At 50.0% G+C, this 20,405-nt stretch overlaps 1 protein-coding gene across 3 annotated transcripts in view; it reads left to right on the forward strand.

The window, feature by feature from the left end:
- Positions 1 to 20,405, forward strand: part of HIP1 (huntingtin interacting protein 1) — a 1,552,273-nt gene that overhangs the window by 837,293 nt on the left and 694,575 nt on the right. For all 3 annotated transcript variants that reach the window (XM_069614772.1, XM_069614774.1, XM_069614773.1), the window contains exons 16-17: positions 2,966 to 3,082; positions 3,284 to 3,385. In XM_069614772.1, coding sequence (XP_069470873.1) covers positions 2,966 to 3,082; positions 3,284 to 3,385 — 219 coding nt within the window. The remainder of the gene's footprint in view (positions 1 to 2,965; positions 3,083 to 3,283; positions 3,386 to 20,405) is intronic.

The following is a 20,405-nucleotide window of genomic DNA, read 5'->3' on the forward strand; positions in this document are numbered from 1 at the left end:
ACAATTACAACATACTAGAGGAACTCTCCTATTACTCCCTCCTTGGTTATATCCTCCCTGACCATTCTGGTCTCATTCCGTGTACCTTGAAAACCCACCTTGATTATTTTGAAATCCACCTCCTCTTCCTCTGTAACCCATAACTCTGCTTTGTGATGTAAACCCATATCCACCTTGATCCATTGGGTGCAGATTGTTGGCCTGCAATGTACCCATTGCTTCCTGCGTTCCCAATCCTTCTCCGCTTGTCAATATCGCCCCTTCTTGGGACATTGACAACTTTTTCTGAACTAATTTGGCTTCCTCTATTTTTCTATTCTCATCCTTCTTCTTGTCCTTCTCTTGTAATTGACAAAGGTGTACTATCGTCAGCTGTATCTCGGCCCATGGCTTCACTTCCATCCCTACTCCCTACTTGTTTATTCATCTGCCTCTGTATTGGCTGAGGCAACCCCTGACATAAAATGTGGTAAAATAATGCCACTGTCTTTTCCCACGGCTCGCGAGTTTCAAACTGCCATTTCTCCTGAATATCCTGAATGTAAGCAATAGGGTCTTCATCTTCCTTCATCTTACTTGTCATAATTGTACCCATACATGATACTGTACCCTGACTGCCCTCTAAACATCTGCTCTACAGTTATTAAAAGGCATTCCCTCATGCGCTGTTTTGTGCAGTCACACTTGAATATCCTGCTCTCCTGAATATCTTGAATATAAGCAATAGGGTCTTCATCTTCTTTCATATTGCTTGTCATAATTGCACTCATATCCGATTTGTCCGGATATTGTACCCTGAGAGCCATCCAAACGTCTGCTCTACAATTATTAAACAGCGCTCCATCATGTGCTATGTTTTGTGCAGTCACACTTGAATATCCTGCTCTCCTCCATATTGCATCAGCCCTTTCCCCAAGAATAGCTGCCAGGAGACCTTTTATGCCCCCTATGGCCAGCGAAATTCCTCCTGTCATTTTTTCTAATTCGTATATCCATTTCCCAGTGCCCAAAGTCAAACTAGCTTAAGTTATCCTTGTCCATCTGTGGCCATGGAAATATTGCGGTCTTGCTCCCCCTTTTCCTAACAAGGGAAACTGTGTAAACCCTGTCCCATTGTAGGATACCACTATTAGTCTATCTATGGCAGGGATAATCTTCCCTGTCAGTCTCCTTGTGGGTAATGACCTTAACTTGCTCACATATGGTGGTGACTCTCCCTTCTCACTATGTGATCGGCATAGGGGACGCTCAGGATATGCTATAGGATCTGGTGTTCTATCTTTAGGTTTTTCCAGATCAGACCATCTCACTTCCTTATTCATTTGCAGACTTTCTTCAGGGCCGCACGCGCTCCCTCCTTGTGCCCCAAAACCAGACTCTTTCCTCGTCTGACATCTCTAGTCCCCAACTAGTGTGACTATCATCCCCTTTATTCAGATTCAGTCTGCTTAAAGGCAATGCTCGACGTTCATCACTGAACAGGCTTTACTCCTCACTTTGTCATTGAGGCACTGGGGATCGATCATCGTTCCCTCGAGTTTCATACTTGCTATTTCGCATTAACTGTTGGTAGACCTTATCGATCCTGTCCTAAATGCTTTCCGCATCAAATCTTTCTTTGTCTAACGCTACTCTAGATGCTGCTGGCATTACTTCTTTAAACCCGAAGAATCACTTCCACTCTGTCCCATTGTATTTCTGGGCTCGGTCTCATTTGTTCTTTACGAACCAGACTGGTATGGAGACCTCACTGTCACCTTTTCCGTTCTATTTCTTCACCTACTTCTCTTCACTTTCTCTCATCCCTCCTAATTATTTCTTCCTCTTGCCTTTGTTCTTCTCCTCTCCTTACCCCTTCCCTTCTTTCCTCTTCTCCCCTTCGTATTTGTAATCGTTTGTCCCTTAATCTTTGTGCTTCTTCCTCCTCTTTCTTTCCTTTCTATCCCTTTCTTCTATCGCTCTTTGTCTATTATCATACTTTCTTTGTTCTTCTGCCCATTCTTCTGTTTTCTCTTGCTCCTCCTGATATATCTGCACTCGTCGCTCCCTGCTTTTCCTTTTCCTTTCATCTTTTTTCAATCTCTTCTCTCGTTCTTTCTTTTCTTTCTTATTTGTTCTTTTTTGCCTAACTTCCGCGATACTTTTCCCATCCCGCTTAATTAATATCTGTTTTCCCATCCATATGTTCTGCACGAGCGCCATCTCATCAGCCTTATCCTTCTCGCCCAAGGAGTATAAACGGATGCAGTGCGGATCTGAGACCAACATTTGTCTGCCGCAATCCGCACACATCCTGAAACCCAAGGCCTTGGACGGAGCAAGCATGGCATCAGAGAAAAAAGTAAAGCTTGACCAGCCTCTTCCCAATTACGAACAGTGTGCGGAAAAAAGGAACTCGGGCAGTGGCACCCCCTATATACTAACCCCAGCGTCATAACCAGCATGGGCCACGTAGAGTCGTGGGATGGAGTTAATGTGGTGCTATGCCCCCTGGCAGATGAGGTTTCTGGTGAACAGCTGTGCTCGGATAGGGGGTATCATAGATGAGGAATGTGCGGGGGAAAAAATAATCCATTAGAAGTATTCCTCTGACACATGCTTCCCCACTGATATTGTTGGATCTAAATTGAATTTAGGACAGCTGTTCTATTTATCAGAATGCTGTGCTTTCATCTTCTTTTCAGTGGCAACATATTAAAGCACATCACTTAGGTCTTACATGAGACCCCCAGAACATGGGGGATTTGGGTGAACAAAGTAAAACAAGGTAATGTGTTAGTCCCATCACGTTTGTCTTGCACTAACCCCACATAACACAATTCTCAATTAAGGAAGCCTTCACACATAAGTTGACTCAGAATAATGAGCCGTTATTCTGATGCTAAGCCATTAATATTTTCCAGTGTGACACTTCAAAGTGAGAGCATCTATTCACACTTTGTTCTGTTTCCATGTTTTGAACAAGAATGCTGAGGTGACCAAGCAAGTAACGACAGCAAAGCAAGCCCAGGGTGATGTGGAGCGGGCGAAGAAAGAGCTGGAAGACTCGTACCAGCGTGTGAACGAGCACACACAAAGGAAGGTGAGTTATTGCTCAAGTGGCAGAGGACATTATTCCAGTTTGGGATAGTAGATGTAGAGGGAGACATGGACTGAGCATACTGTATAGTGATCTTAAACGTATAGAGGATACAGAAATATCTAAACGGGGAGGCTGCCTGCGTATGTGAGGGGTGTGATGTTTGATCACCGAGATTACAGCCAGCTGTGTTTTTCTGCTCAGGCACAAGAGCAAATGGAGGTAATGGAGACTATGCAGAGAGAGCTAATGTCTAGTAAGCAGGAGCTTCAGGTACTGAGGAGCAATTTGGAAACTTCAGAGAAGGTAAGGCCCATTTAAAGTTTTATTAGAACTGCGGAATGCCTTCTTGTTCAATGTTTTATGTTTTTACACATTTGCAACATCCTTAAATCGTATAATCGTGTTGAACATATGATGAACCCATCTCGGCCTTATAACATTACATTTTTAACCATCTGCTGGTTAATGGGCAGCATAAGAAAGATATATACATATATAGATATATATGTCTCAGGCTTGTGGAATCTGCTTAGATCACATGCTGTGCGTAGGCCAACATCTAGTGGACGCTGCAGTTGTTTTGAAATTCGAAAAGGGACGTCGACAGGGCGTGCCAGTAATACTATCACTAGTGTGACGTCCACTGTACCCATGGTCCTTCATGCGTCGCGATCCCTCAGATTGATTTTTTTCCATCATCTTAGACGGACACTATTTTGCGGCGTCCTCCTTTCGGCTTACCGCCATTGACTTTTACAAATTATTGATAGTTTTTCTTACTATCCTTTATATTCCATTTCACCGACTATCGAGATCATCCGACAGCTGTGACCAAATGTCCGTCAAAGATTCCCGGCAGCAGATTTGTCCAGCCTTGGAAGGCCGCTTTCAGGCTTCGGCCTTCACAGTAGGGGCAGAAGGGGGAGGACATTCAAGAATGTATTTGCCCCTTTTCGTACACTACATTCGCCTAGCTGCCATGTCATTCTGTTATGCATAGGACCCCTTTTAAATGTTGCTGTGAGTGCAACAAAAAGTTCACATGGGTCGACAAGCACCTATTGTGCAAAATTTGTCTCCCTCGGGACCACGTGGAAGGGACCTGTCAGGCTTGTAGGCTCTTCAAACCCAAGACATTAAAGGGCCGCTTAACTAAACGCTGGGCCCACCACGCCATGCAGGTCGAGGCCACCATGGATGTGAAGGGGACTTTCAGTGACGGCAGCTACTCTGCAGTATCCACCGGCGATGGGGATACTCCGGTTTCCCAAGCGCAGGCCCCCGACCCCATCAGACAGGCCGGCGGCCTTGTTAAGGGGATGATACCCGGCTGCTAGGGTGCTATCACAACCCCTTCCACTAAGCACACAACCCAGGCCCGAGACTCGACACAACCGTTGAACAAGGCCCAACGCATGACATCTAGGGAAAAGTCTGTAGAATCTCTGTTCTTTGGGCACTCCAGATCCCGGTCGCTACATGACAGATCCCGACTGTCAAAAGACAGAACAGACGTTGTGAGTAAATCCAACACCGAACGTCACACGTCAGTAGACGAGGCGTTGAATCTTTCAAGAAACGAGTTTGACGTTCTCCGCTGAAATCTGTAAAAAATCCTATACAGGCGGGACTAGCCCATTTGGTAAAAAACATGTCCCAGAAGGCCTAGTAAAGGTTAGGTAGTCTAAGAAAAAGTCTTCTAAAACCCCTCATAAAGAAAGGTCCCAAAGGGATAGGTCCCCTCACAAGAGTAAAGACACTCAGGAACAAGATTCTCTGTCTTCAGCCCTGAAGAAGAAAAACCAGATCCCTCCTGAAGTCCATCTCACTCCTCAAGATCAAGGAGTTCCTTTACACCGTTCAGACCCTAGGTCAATTCCCAGCTCTACCCAATGGTCTTGTGAGGACATAGACAGGGTCATGAGGAGGATGACCATCATGGCAAATTTTTATGAAAAGAACCCTAATTATTTCACAAGTCTTCAGTCCACCCCACCCACAACAGCGGCCTCTGGTTCTCAGTTCCCTGTTTCGGCTGCTGTTTCTAAACCCACCCCAGTCATTGACCTGTATGGCCCGGACACTGACACAGAGGACCTCTGTCTCTCAAGAGGCTGCAGATCCTTATTATGGGGATGATGATATTGACCCAGACGCAAACCTGTATAACATGGTCTCTCCTGTCAATCAGGATCCTCCTGTAACAGATTCACCCATAGATAATCAGCCTCTACTAAATGACATGCTCGTCAAGGCAGCTGAGCATTTCCAGATAGCAACGCAGGAAACGCAACAAGACAAGGATTTTGTTGATGATATCTTGGGAGACAAAAAGGCTGTCTCTCAATTCATTCCCCTCCTGCGGTCTGTTCAGCAAAAGATACAACCCTCTCTGGAAACACCTAATCAGACGCGGGCTGTTAACCCCCGCGTTGAGAAGTTCTTCAAACCCGCCCCATCCGACCCTCTATATTTAACGGTCAGCTTAAGCCTGACTCTCTCATTGTTACAGAAAGAAAGAGCTGGGACACCCCTAGCCTCCTCTGAAGCTCCTGCAGACACAAGGAGAGTAAAAAGCTGTATACAATGGGGAAGAAAGGGGCCTCTTCGGCTGCCTTTCAAGCTAGAATAGCTAATAACTGCACTCTTTTAGCAAGCTATGACTGCCATAAATCGGATGAGGTTTCAGCCTTGTTTTCATCAGCCCCTGAACCCATCAAGTCACAATTAGCACTGGTGGCAGCAGAAGGCGGGGCAGTTTCAAGCTGCATGTTGAACATTCATCTTGATGCCGCAGACAATGCGGGAAGGATTATCTCAGAGGGAACCATTATTAAGCATCACGCTTGGTTACGCCAATCTGGCTTCAAGCAGGAGACGCAAGCCACACTTCTCAATATGCCCATCGAGCCTAATGTACTCTTTGGAAAGGCAGTTGAAGACGCCTTAAAGACATCCAAAGAAGAATATGATGCACTGAAATCTTTGGGCTAACTGACCAATAAACCCACTGGCCAGAGGGGTAATGGTAATTTTCGTTGCTCCCACGGACAAAATTCCCAACGCAGTTCAAGCTACAATCAAAATCGAGGAACACCATGGGGTAACAATCAATGCCAAGCCTCTCAAAGTTACCAGAGCGCCTCCAGCAGATCTCGTGGCCGGGGGAGGGGCTACTCCTCTAGAGGTGCTAACACACCGCCAAAACAGTGTCTACCCGCTCCAGGTGCCCTCCCATGCCTCTCCAGTAGGAGGGCGTATTTCAAACTTCACCCAAGCATGGGAGGGAATCACCTCAGACAAATGGGTGCTGTCCACCGTGGCGGCGGTTATTGTGTGGAGCTCCTCGAGCGACCCCGGAACCATCCATTGGGCCAGAAAACTCCTTCCAAAGAAGACCAACGCATCCTCCTCGAGGAAATAGCCACGCTGTTCCAAAAGGATTCCAGAGAAGTCTTCCAGGTCAACCAGGTAAACAAGGGTATTTATTCAAACTACTTCCTTGTGCCAAAGAAAGATCGAACAATGCGCCCAGTATTAGACTTGCGACCTGCAAACATATATGCCAAGCCACAAATGTTCTGCATGACCACGCTACAAGAAGTAATCCCTCTGCTAAAGTAGGGGGATTACATGGCAACATTGGATATGAAAGATGCTTATTTTCATATTTCAATGTTCCCAGCGCACAGAAGATTCTTGCAGTTCAAGATATGAAACCAGCACTACCAATACAAAGTGCTACCCTTGGGAATAGCATCCGCACTAAGAGTATTCACAAAGGTACTGGCGGGTGGTGGCAGCGCACCTGCGCAAGGAGGCAATCCCAGTGTACCCTTACCTGGACGACTGGCTGATTACAGGGGAGACTCCCCACGTTTGCAGGCAAAACATTAAAAGAACTATCAACCTTCTCTTTCAATTGGGCTTCTCAATAAACGAGAAAAAAATCAAGCCTTGTGCCAAGCACAACAAAACAGCTCCTCGGAGCTGTAATGAACTCAGAACAGGGGTTGGTCTTTCCATCAGAGGAAAGAGTCCAAAATATGCCACTGCAAATTCCACATTATCAAGCCGGCTGCCAGATAATCGTACGCAAAGCTATGCATTTGCTAGGCATGATGGCGTTTTACATTTACCTGGTACCATACGCGCGCCTGCACATGCGACCCATGCACGAGTGGTTGGCGAAACAGTGGTCTCAGGCAAGCGGCTTGTGGGACGATCTAGTGGTTGTTTCGCCAACACTAGTACAAAACCTTCGCTGGTGGAAAAGAGAAAATCTGTTGAAGGGAAAACCCTTCCACGGTCCGTAAGTACAGGCGATTGTCACAACAGATGCCTCACTCGCCGGGTGGGGGGCTCATTACCTTCATCACACAGCTCAAGGTCTGTGGACTCATGCTATGGCGCAGAACCACATCAATCTGCTGGAACTACTAGCGGTGTTCAAAGCCCTTCAGACGTTCGAGATACACCTGAAGAACCTGGCAGTGCAAGTCCTCACAGACAGCACTACAGCGATGTTTTACATCAACAAACAAGGGGGAACACGTTCTCCAGATCTGTCCAAGCTAGCGCAACAAATTTGGAAATGGGCACTCAAACGGAAAATATTCTTATCATCACAGCATGTTCCATGGGAATTCAACTCTCTGGCGGACTCTCTGAGCAGAGATCCCCTGCCAGATTAACACGAGTGGCAACTAGACTCAAGGGTCGTAGAGCAACTCTTCTCTCGATGGGGTTTCCCCACAATAGACTTGTTCGCTACAAGCGAAAACAGTCAATGCCCAGACTTTGCGTCCAGGTTCCCCCAACCAGGCTCCAAGGGGCACGCCCTATGGATGAACTGTTCAGGGAAATTTGCTTACTCCCCCCCACCCCCCCAAACTCCTCTTATGAATAGGGTGGTGAACAAGATCCACAAGGAACAGGTGACGCTTATCGTAGTTGCTCCTATGTGGGCAAGACAGCCCTTGGGATCCACATCTGCACACACTGGGGATGTGCGATCCCATCAAGCTCCTGTGCATGAACAATCTGCTCACTCAACACGGGGTATTAACAGTGCACCCTCAACCTCACTCAATGAACTTGGCAGCATGGCTCCTGATGTCATAGAGTTCGGACATCTTAACCTATCTCAAAGGTCTATGGCTGTCCTAAGGGAAGCACAAAGCCTAACACTAGACACTGTTACTTTGACAAGTGGAGGAGATTTGTAATTTGGTGTCAGTCTAAACAAATTAACCCCATAGAATGTACCCCATCTAAATTATATGCTCCACTTGCTAGACTCGGGTCAACTCTTTAAAGGTCCACCTGGCGGCCTTGTCAACCTACACCATCTCACACAACAAGGTCTCATGGTGGAAGGTACCAATCATCAAGGCGTTCATGGAGGGAGTAAAGAGGCCCCACCACCCAATCACCAACCCGCCGCCAGGATGGGATCTAGGTGTAGTACTCGCTAAGCTCATGGGACCTCCATTCGAGCCGATGCATAAGTCAAGTCTTAAACATCTGACTTGCAAAACTACCTTCTTAGTGGCTATTACTTCCATAAGAAGAGTTAGTGAATTACAAGCATTGTCAGTGCAGGATCCTTTCATTCATACACAAGGACAAACTGGTTTTACGTACGCATCCTAGATTCTCCCCTAAGTTCATCTCTAAATTTGATGTGAACCAGTCCATTGAGCTCCCAGCCTTCTTTCAGAACCCAAAGAACTCAGCTGAGGTTAAACGCCACACACTTGATGTAAGGAGCGCAGTCCTTTACTACTTAAACAAGACCTGACCGCTAGGTAAACAGACCAACTGTATGTCACCGTAGCCCCAGGAAGAGAAGGGGATCGCATTTCCAAGAATGCCATCTCCAGATGGATAGTCTGCTGCATACAACTGTGCTATTCCCTGTCAGACAAGACCTCACTCCACAAGGAGCACAGGGGCTACTCTGGCATTTATTGCAAATGTCCCCCTAGACAGCATTTTCAAAGCAGCTACATGGAGCTCAGTACACACTTTCACTCAGCACCACTGCATTGACACACATTCCAGGACAGATACACAGGTGGGACAAACGGTTCTAAGACATCTGTTCGCCCATGAACCTTCTCACAACCCACCACCTTCTCCTAACACTGCTCGCTAATCTATGCACAGCATGTGATCTAAGCAGATTCCATAAGTCTCAGACGGGATACATTACTCACTGTAATCGTATTTCTGATGCTTGTATCTGCTTAGATTCACATGCCCTTGGAGAGAAGGCGCATGGATGTTTATGAGCTTGTCTGATACATATCTGCTTGGATACATCTGTACTCGCACTACACTTCATGCTACCTCATGTCAGAAAAATAACAATCTGAGGGACCTTGATGCATGAAGGACCATGGGTACAGTGGACGTCACACTAGGGATAGTATTACTGGCACTCCCTGTCAACGTCCCTTTTTGAATTTCAAAAACAATAACTGTAATACTCTGCAGCTTCCACTAGATGTCGGCCTATGCACAGCATGTGAATCTAAGCAGATACAAGCATCAGAAATACGATTATGGTGAGTAATGTATCCCATATATACACACGCACACGCACGCATCATCTCTAGATGGGTATGTATGTTGTAAAAATCAAAGGTCATGAATGCCCTAAATGAAAAGTATTGTAAGCCATGATTAAAGCACCCCTGCATTGGGGAAGGGGAGAGGAGAATATCAGTGAAGCAGGTGAGGACTTGGTACCACCATGAGTAATAAGACCACCTAACTTGTGATTATTTATTTTACCAAAATTGTAATTGAACATAAAAGTAGAAATTCATGTTGCGATCCCTCACTTGGCACCGTTGGTAACCAGATTAGTCCAGAAACATTGTCCACTTCACTTTGGGTCATTTTCCCTCATGCCTCTGTCCAGAAAGTCTGAGGTTTGTAAGGGTGCAGAAGTAAGGCTCGGACACAATGGTGGCTCTTTTTCGGGTGCAGACTTTTATTAATCAAGAAAGGGCTGGAAAAAGGCCTCTATATCCCTAAAGCTAAGAGGGGGTTTCCCGCCTCAAAGAAAACTAGTGAAATTGTCAGAATGTCCAAAACCAAAAGTTCTGTCACTGATTTCTGGAAAGCCTACCTCTGTCCAAACCAATTGTGCAAGGATGACCTCTTCCCAAAGTAAAGTGTTCATTGTAGTTCCAATGAACAGAACTGTTCCCAGTCTCTCTGGCAATCAAGTGATGAAATAAACAATATTCATAAGTAGAGGATTCCAAGGCTAAGGCTGTGCTCCTTTCCCTTAGACTACTTCTACTTTCATTCCTATTGGGCTTCTGAGCCCAGTATCCTTTTAGGTAAATGTCACTGGTCCATTCACAAGGACAAACGTCTCAGATTCACAGTTCTTTTATCCCACCAACCTAGCACACTTTTTTACCAAACATAGGATTATGTCCTTTTTGCTTTCAGGTTCCTTGACCCTCTTGTTGACTCAACTTCGTATGTGGGTGCAAGTCCCTTACTCGCAAGGATCTGAACGTTTTGGTTTACTCCCCTGCCAAGCCGTTATCCTCTCATGGATCTCTTTTTCTTTTGCAGGGTCCCAGACCCTCTTGTTCCTTGTTGCTTCAGGCCTTTGCCCTTCATATGGGTACGGGTCCCAGACTCGCAATGTAGGATTGTATTTGCTTGGTTTATTCTCCTACCAAGCATACAAACTTTCCTCATTTGATCCTTTCTCAATCAGGCTCCCAGACCCTCTTATTGTTGTCTTCTCGTATGTGTGCGGGTTCCAGACTCGCACTTCGTTGTCATATCTGTCAAACATACAATTTCGAGGGGATTGGGTCCTCCGACGTATTCCATATCTATGACGGTAATCACCAGAGCTGTGCTGCTTCGGAAAATCTTCGGCGTCTGCGTCCTGCATCGATGACGTCGATACACCGCCCTGGAGGACCTCCTCCAACAGCCGACGTCACTGGATGTTATAAGTAGGATGCACGACGCCCGTAGCCTCAGTTCCGTTTTTTCCACGAAGGTGTTCGCTTCGTGAATCTCGGTACACCTCGACTCTTTGGAGTTTCTGTTGTTCATCTCGGTTCTTCGAACCTGTTGGTTTGTGAAGTTATTCTTCGTGAAGATGTCTGCCTCGTCTTCCACACCGCGTCCGGGCTTTAAGAAGTGCGGGGACTGTGGGTCCAAGATGTCGGCTCTGCAAAGAAGGGTGGCAGCGGCTTGGACTGCTCCGGAGAGTCTCCCGGCAGTGAGCAAGTCTTTGCTGCGAAAATACAGCCCAGCCAGTAGTGACACCTGCTAATTGTCCAAGCACCCCACTCCGGAGAGTTTGGTGGTGCAGGCGGCTATGGACCCGCGAAAGCAGGCGTCATCTACTACCATCCCTCCTGATAGGGACGACAAGCGTTTTGACGGCTGGGCGAAGAAAGTGTTTTCTGCAGGGGGTATGGCACTTCAGACGGCCAACTCCATTTGTGCCTTGTCTCGTTTCACGCACACTCTGTGGAACTGTTTCCTTGGCGGCTGAACATATTCCCGAAGGGGACGAACGGGATGGTTTCCTTGCCATGGTTCAGGATGGCAAGGATGCTATGTGTGAGGCCGTTCAGTCGGGTGTGGACATGGCAGATTGCGTCAGCCGGTCCATGGCGGCGAGCACCGTGATACGCAGGTTTGCGTGGTTGCGGAAGTCGGGGTTTGCTCCTGATGTGCAGGCCCGGCTCCTCAACATGCCCTTTGACGGGGAACATCTTTTTGGCAGCAAGGCTGACGAGAGCGTTGAGAGGTTGCAGACATCAAAAGCTGCAGCAAAGTCGTTGGGCGCTGCAGTTCGACAGCCTCCGCATTTTCGTCCTAGGGGACAGCAATGGAGGGGAGGTTCCTTTCGTTATTACTCATCCTTTGGTAAAGCGAGAGGAGCTGCCAGTCAATGGGGCCACCGTAGGACTGCCAGAGGTGGAAAACACGGTACTCGAGGTGCCAAGGCCGCTCGGGCTGTTGCCTCTTTGCCCTCAGGCAACGCCACAGCCGCTTCAGCTCAGTCATGAGGCCATGTCCCATGGTTCGCCGGTCGGGGGAAGGCTGGCGCAGCATCTTGCAGAGTGGAGCGCTATTACTTCAGATGTGTGGGTTCTGGAGATCATAACCCAAGGCTACTGTCTTCCTTTCCGGCAGAGGCCTCAAGACAACCCACTGGGGAATCTCTCTTTGAAGAGTCCAGATCCGCTCCTTGCGCAGGAAATTCAATCCCTGCTGGAGAAAGGCGCCATAGAACTGGTGCACAAACTCCTTAGGAAGGACAAGTTCAAGATGGTTACTCTCTCTCAAGTCCTCCAGGCCCTTCAACTTCAGGACTGGTTGGTGTCTCTCGACCTCAAGGATGCTTATTTTCATGTGCCAATCCATCCAAAGCACAAGAAGTACCTAAGGTTTGCGGTTGGCGACTCGCACTTTCAGTTTCGGGTCCTGCCGTTTGGATTGACCTCCGCCCCGAGGGTCTTCACCAAGCTCATGGTAGTGGTGGCAGCGCACCTCAGGAAAGGGGGTATTCACGTCTACCCCTACCTGGACGATTGGTTGATCAGGGCGTGCTCTCCCGAGCAAGTCCTGAATCATCTGTCAGTCACCTGCCACTCCCTCCACAAGCTGGGCTTCTCCCACTTAAAGAAGTCCCATTTGACACCTACTCAGAGGCTCCAGTACATCGGAGCGGTGCTCGACAAGTCCCTGGGGCAGTGTTTTCCTCCCCAATTGAGGGCTCATCACATTCAGCAGATGGTGCACAAGTTTCAACTTGCCCAGACTCTCCCAGCGTTCGAGTTCTTGAGACTGCTCGGCCTCATGGCATCCTGCATTCTTCTGGTGCCAGAGGCCAGGTTCCGGATGAGATCTTTGCAATGGGCACTCAAGCTCCAGTGGTCTCAGTCCTCCGGCAGGATGTCAGACCCTGTTCAGGTGCCGTCTTCGGTCATCCAGGACCTTCTGTGGTGGGCCGACAAAGGCAATCTGATGATTGGGGCTCCATTTTGGCTGCACTGGCTGGAGGTGACGATCGTGACGGACGCATCCCCCACGGGATGGGGAGCTCATGCCACCGAGTTGACCGTCAGCGGTCGTTGGTCTCCGTCGGAGTCCAGACTCCATATCAATCTGTTGGAGCCGAGGGCCGTCAGGCTAGCCCTGAAGACTTTTCTGCCACCTGTGCGGGGGAAGAATGTCCCTATTCTGACAGACAATACAGTGGCCATGCACTACCTCAACAAAAAGGGGGGGCAGGGTCACTTCCTTTGTGCAGGGAGGCGATGCAGCTCTGGTTCTGGGCAATCCAGCAAGAAGTTTCGATCTCGGCAGTTCATCTGGCAGGAGACGAAAACGAGACGGCGGATGCTCTGAGCTGGCAGAGCGCGATCTCACGAGTGGGAGTTGGCTCAGGAGAGTCTCCTGGAGATCTTCGCCCTTTGGGGGACCCCTCAAGAGGATCTCTTCACCTCCAGTGTCAACCGGAAGTGCGAGAGGTTCTGCTCGTGGGAATTTCCTCTAAACGGAGCCTTAGGAGACGCGTTCGTGGTGGAGTGGTCATTCGCACTGCTGTACGTGTTTCCTCCAGTCCCCGTCATCCCGCAAGTACTGCAGAGGTTATGGAGGTTCGGTTCCCGGATGATCCTCATTGCTCTGGCGTGGGCCCGGAGGACGTGGTACCCGGACCTTCTCGACTTGTCCATCTGCCCTCCACGTCGTCTTCCCTACTGAGGCAATCTGCTCTCACGGGAGGGGGGGGTCAGGTTCTCCATCCAGAAGTCCAGTCCCTCTCCTTCACGCTTGGTTTCTGAAAGGTTGAGGTATAAGGATTGGTACCTCCCTGAAGACATGATGGAGGTGTTGCTTTCGGCCAGAAGGCCCGCAACAAAGTCCCTGTACCGTTGCCATTGGAGAAAGTTCTGCGACTGGTGCAGGGTTAAGAATGTGTGACATTCCCATGGTTCTGTATTTTTTGCTTTCTTTGGCCCACAGGGGCCTTCAAGTTGGGTACCATTAAAGGTTACCTGGCGGCGCTGTCCATATTTAAGCGCTCGTCTGAAGAGTGTTCCTATTTTGAAATTCCTTTAATTTCTCAGTTTCTGAAAGGGCTCACTAATGTGTTCCCTCCGTCACCTTACCAGGTGCCCAGTTGGGATTTGAACCTTGTTCTCAAGTTTCTGATGGGTGCTCCGTTTGAGCCTTTGCATTCATGCCCTTTGAGACTGTTAACTCTGAAAACTGTATTTTTAGTTGCGGTCACTTCCGCTCGCAGAGTGAGCGAGTTACAGGCACTTTCAGTTAAGCCACCCTTCACTGTGTTTCATAAGGACAGGGTTGTCCTTAGTGTTCGTCCTTCTTTTCTTCCGAAGATGGTGTCGGAATTTCATTTAGGCCAGAAGGTTGTTCTTCCGGCATTTTATCCTCCTCCACATCCTGGTAAGGAAGATGAGTGGCTCCACAGGCTTGATCCTAGGAGAGCGTTAAGCTTTTATATTTCACGCATGTCCCGGGTCAGAGTGGACGAGCAGCTCTTTATTGGTTACGCTGGAAAGCGTTTGGGACAGGCTGTGACGAAACAGACTTTGTCTCGCTGGATTATTTTGGCTATCTCTGAGTGTTACCGCTTGGCGGGTAAGGACCCACCGGTCGGCTTACGGGCCCATTTTACCAGGGGTATGGCTGCCTCTACATCCCTGCAGAGGGGTGTTCCTATTCGCAACATCCGTGATGCAGCCACCTGGGCTTCGGTACATACTTTTGTACGTCACTATTCCCTCGATTCCATCCGGGGGCAGGATCTGGCCTTTGGCAAGGCGGTCCTTTACTCCGCAATTTGATTGGGCATGCTAAATTTCTGTTTTCTAAATTCTTTTCCCACCTCCTTGCATTGGTACTGCTTTCGGAGTCTGTCATAGATATGGAATACGTCGGAGGTCCCAATCCCCTCGAAGAACAAGTTACTCTCTTACCTGGTAACGTTCTTTCGATGGGATGGTCCGACGACGTATTCCATATCGCTCCCTCCCTACCTTCCCCGCTACAGAATTTCTTATGTGATTGCAGCTTACGTTTCCGCAAGGCTTTGTATGTCAGACTAGCAAAAGACTGGTGACACACGTTCTGGGAAAAAACTACAACTGAGGCTAGGGGCGTCGTGCGTCCTACTTATAACATCCAGTGACGTCGGCTGTCGGAGGAGGTCCTCGAAGGCGGCGTATCGACGTCATCGACGCAGGACGCAGACGCCGTAGATTTTCCGAAGCAGCACAGCTGTGGTGATTACTGTCATAGATATGGAATACGGCCTCAAACCATCCCATCGAAAGAACGTTACCAGGTAAGAGAGTAACTTGTTCTTCTCTCTCTTGGTTATTCTCGGGGTCCAAGACCCTCTTATGCTTTGACTTCTGTATGGGGGCGGGTCCCAGACTTGCAATGTCCCTTCAGGGTCCCAGACCTTATTCTTCATGGTCCCAGACCCACTTATACTTTCACTTCTATATGGGTGTGGGCCCCAGACTCTGGCCCTTTTCAGGGTCCCTGTCCTCTTGCTCCAGCTTCTCTTGTTACCCTCTTCCTTCTCCAGACCTCAAATGCCTCGCGGGTAGCCCATGTACCTGTTAGCTTCTTCGTTGTAGCTACCAGCATTTCCCGAGCAGCTGGGTTGCTTCTCGAGGCTCCAGTAGTGTTCGGGTAAGCAGCAGGGATTGCAGCTGCTCTGCAGACCTCTGACTCTGCCCAACTGCGCGTCCTTCCTCGCAGGCGCTTCACCGGGGCCTGGGGTTCCCAGAGGTTTGTCTCAGCAACAGCGTGAGTGGTTCCTCCAGCTTGGACCAGATCCACGTTTTCCTTTTTCTCTGTTCTCAACTTCCCTTTTTGCTCTCGTCTGCTCGCCCTGTGTACAGCTCCCGCAATCCCTCCTCAAAGGATCTTCCCAGCTGAGCTCGTTTTGAATTCCAACGCTGGTTTGTTGCTTTTGTTTGGGCCAATGACATCCTGTGAGAAGCTAGACCGTTCATGCTGATTCTCCACAGTAACCCTCTGACCATTTGTCATTTTCTTCACAGTGTTCCTTTTAAAACTAGATGCAAAATAATTGGTTGGTATTTCAGTCTTTTCAAGAATATTAGTTTGACTAACTTAACAATAGAGCACATTTCCTCTGGCTAGAGGTGGAGGAGGACTTGGTATTGGAGAAGGGGTTGGCGGTATTGAAGCAGGGGCATACCGTTTTTCCTGAGAATAGTCCCCTATCGCATAGGGGGCTTCCTTCCCCATGTGAGGCTCCTCAGTGCACTCCCCGCACCCAGGGGGATCATTGTACTGTGAACGCACAGCCCTGGCCCTATAGCAGAGGTCTCCCCTAAGTGGAGAAGAGACGACATCCCCAGATTCGTCACAGGCTACGGTCACTTTCAAAAAAGAAAATGTCTATTAATTTGCTAGAAAGCCCACTGAATCAGTTGCACCCTGAGCCACCAATGAATCCCTAATAACGTTTGCCCTGTGACTTTCATTTACGCTTATACCATTTTCTCAGAATCATCTCCATGTCATCGGCCTCTAGCACCATAATAACTGTGCCCCAATGATCTCTTAAGCCAGTTGAGGGCTGGGTTTCCTCTGAGAGACCAGTTGGTTGTAGAAGTCCTGCTGTAGTGTAGCTTCCTTTTTTACTTTGACAGTTTTTGAATGAATCACCCCCATAGAAACTATAAGGTCCTTTAAATTCTCCAGCATGGGGTCTGCCATGGATTCACATCCTCATGAATATTCCCCGTCGTCAGGCTGGGAATCCTCGGTAAAGAAAACATCAGTTTCAGTTTCATTTCTGAACTGTCTTTCTCCTAATAACCAATCACTGGACTCTGGGTCATACTGCCCCCAGCCAATGACTGCCCTCTACCTAAGCCCCTCCCCTGGCAGCCATCCTCAGATTTTTACCGCACATTCAAGTGTTGGGAGTCCTCGTGCTATAGCTTTCGAGCTTTTACTGCGTTTTGCGATTTTTCAAAGAGTTTAATCTAATTTTTTTCAGTCAATCGAGCCTCAAGCTCCACCATTTCTACTTCCGATCAACGGGGACCCGTTTTAGAATTTTCTACGCCCCTCAAGGGTGAAGTTCTCGTTGAGTTTCCCTTCTTGGAGGATTCCGGAAGATCTTGAGGCCTACCCCGCATGGACATGGCCCAGGACAAAGGAAACGCAACACCCGGATCCAAGCTGTTCAGGAGCTGCCCGGGATGCGGATTGCAGAATTTCTTCAAGGAGGATAAGCATTCAAGATGCCTCTAATGCCTTCACAAAGACAAACGCACGTGGAGAAGGACTGTGCGTTTTGCAAGAACATGTCGGAACGGACCATGAAGGATCGGCGTGTCCGCCTCACCAACTGGCTGGAGGGGAAGAGCCCAGCAGCAGGTGAGAAGAAGTCGTCTGAGCGGTCTTCTAAGACCTTTGAGAGCGCTCCGGCGACGGGGGCCTAACAAAAGGCAAAGCACCGCAAGTCTGCGGGCACCGGAAGCGCCGATCGGTCGGGCTCCTCGCATGCCAGGCAGGACGCATTATCACCAACGCTATCAACCACGAGCCAACGCTCTGGCTCGGGGAAGAGGAAATCAGAGAACCCGGGTAAGCTTCGGGAGAAGCCCCGGTAGATCCCGACGGAGACAGCTGAGGGGGGAGCGAGGCAGTGACCCTCCCCATAAGGTGAAGGCCTCAAGCGCGCCCAAAGTCCCGAAGGCTCTGATTCACCAGGCTAAGGCCTCTATCGAGGGAGTCGCGGCAGCCCTGGCGAAGCCTGTGGAGGCTACCCCAGTGGAGGCGACCTCTGGGCCCAGAGTTTCCCTGCCACCGGGGAGGGAATCCTCTTTTCAGCCCATCGATAAGACCCCCGTGAAACCCCAGGTGGAAAAAGATGGGGGGGGGGCCGGTGACCATCACAGACACAGATACAGCCTCTGAAGAGGAGCTGGCTGGATTCGCGAAGATCCTGAACAAGAAGTTCGAGGAGGTCAGGTCCCATGGGAGGGACCCCGACGAGGCGGACGAAGAAAGCGATGAGCGACGGTGGTGCTGACAAGAAGCCAGTGGAGGCGGAGGATTCCACTCCCCAACCGTCGCAGCCGGTACCTGGGCCACAAGACAACTCAGGAGAAATCTTGATGGCGATCCAGGCCTTGTGTACGGAGATGAGGACAAGGTTGCCCTTGCCCCCAACGGACGACCCAGTGGAGCCTGGACCGTCGGGAAGCCCTCAAGGCAAGCGGAGGAGAATTCATCCCACCCCGTCCTTCCATCCTTCACGGCCTTCGCAGCCTTCTTTGTCTTCTCCTCATCCAAGGGATGACATGGGAACGGAGACAGCCACGACGGGGACAGATGACGACGGTGGTGACGACGGGATGGGCCTTCCATCGCCACCTCCTCGGGCCTCCCCACCCGACAAAATTGTCTCCTTCCACGCCATGATCGCCAGGGCATCCAAGCTCTTCCAGCTCTGGCCCGAAGAACAGAAGAAGGAAGGTTTCCTCTATCAAAGGCGTGAAGCCAAGAGGAAGACGGTCCTCTCGGTTCCACTACTTGACAACATCTGGGACGAGGGGCTGTCGCTCCTGAAGAACCCGTCCACGACTCCTGCCAAGAGAAACCAGTACGAGAAGAAGTACCGGGTCCCGGATTCCACCCCCATGTGCCTTCGGGCGCAGCCGATCCCAGATTCGGTCGTCTCCGCGGCGGCCAAGAATAAAGCAGCGGGGGGCGACAGCTTCAACTTCGGCCTCCCCGCCTCATCTCGTCGGCGGCGACGACGATTAAAGCGGCCAATGCCCTCGCGATCGTGGCCCGCTACGTCAGGGAACTGTGGTTTAAGATCGCTCCCCTGCTGAACTTACTCCCGGACGACAAGAGGGCTGAGGCCCTGGAGATCCTACAGGAAGGCGAGGTGGCGTCGGACCACGCCATAACGGTGGCCACGGACATTGCTGACACTGGTTTTCGCCAGATGGGCAACAGGGTTTGCCTTCGCCGGCGTGGTTGGCTCAAGGCAACCAATTTCCGCCAAGACGTGCAGACCAGAGGGCTGGACATGCCTTTCGACGGGAACAACCTGTTTGGCAATACAGTGGACGAGTCTCTGCAGGCCATCAAGGCTGACACGGAGACGGCTCGGGCCTTGGGGGTTCTGCAACGACGACGGCTGCCCTTTCGGAACTCAGGAGGCAAGCAAGGTGCCTCCCAAGGATTTGGCTGCGACTCCTCGTCTTATCGCCAGGTGCCCCGCTCCTCTTCGCAGGAGGCCTACAGAGGATGCGGCAAGTCAGGAGGATCTCGTCATCGTCTCCAAGGAGGCAAGGCTGCGTCCAAGCAGGACTGAACCGGCCGTAGCGTCGGGCCCCCACCGGAGGACCCTGGTGGGAGGCCGGCTGGCGAAGCTCGTCAGCGTGTGGGAGTTCATCTCCACCGACCAATGGGTGCTGGATGCCCTGGCCCGCGGGCACACTATAGAGTTTCTAAAAAAGTTCCCCCGCATTCCACCCGTGGCCAGGAAGGAAATCCACGTCCCTCAACTGCTGCTGGAAGTAAGGGTGATGCTGAAGAAAGGAGCCATCGAGCTAGTCCCAAAGAGGCTCCGGGGCTTCGGAGTGTACTCGTGATACTTCCTCATAAGAAAGAAGACCGGCGGCTGGTGACCCATCCTGGACCTTCGTCGTCTAAACAAGTACATCAAGTTCCGGATGGTCACCCTCCAGCACGTGCTGGGACAGCTGGAGGAAGGTGACTTCCTATCGTCGCTGGACTTGGAGGATGCCTACTTTCACATCCCCATTCTAAAAGGACATTGAAAGTTCCTGAGATTCGTAGTCCAAGGGCGACACTATCAGTTCAAGGCCCTTGCTTTCAGATTGAAGTCGGTGCCCAGGGTATTCACCAAGTGCCTAGCACAAGTGGCGGCGCGGCTACGCTGACAGGGGATCCACGTCTACCCCTACCTGGACGATTGGCTCATCCGAGCAAAGACAAGGGAACTCGCCGTCGATCACACAGCAAAGACCGTCCACCTGCTCACGGATCTGGGATTCTCGATCAACTTCGCGAAATCCCACTTGGTACCGTCGCAAGTCACCCTGTTCCTGGGAGCCAGGCTCGACACAGTGGCGCGAGTGGCTTCCCCGTCAGAGGAAAGGATGAAGGCCATCCTGGCAAGGTGCAATGGCTGTCGACCATGGACGTGGCCAGGGTGAGGTCCATCAAGTCCCTGCTCGGCATGATGTCCTCGTGCGTC

The sequence above is a fragment of the Ambystoma mexicanum genome, chromosome 9 (assembly GCF_040938575.1).
Source record: "Ambystoma mexicanum isolate Mex_15411 chromosome 9, UKY_AmexF1_1, whole genome shotgun sequence".
NCBI classification, from domain to species: domain Eukaryota; kingdom Metazoa; phylum Chordata; class Amphibia; order Caudata; family Ambystomatidae; genus Ambystoma; species Ambystoma mexicanum.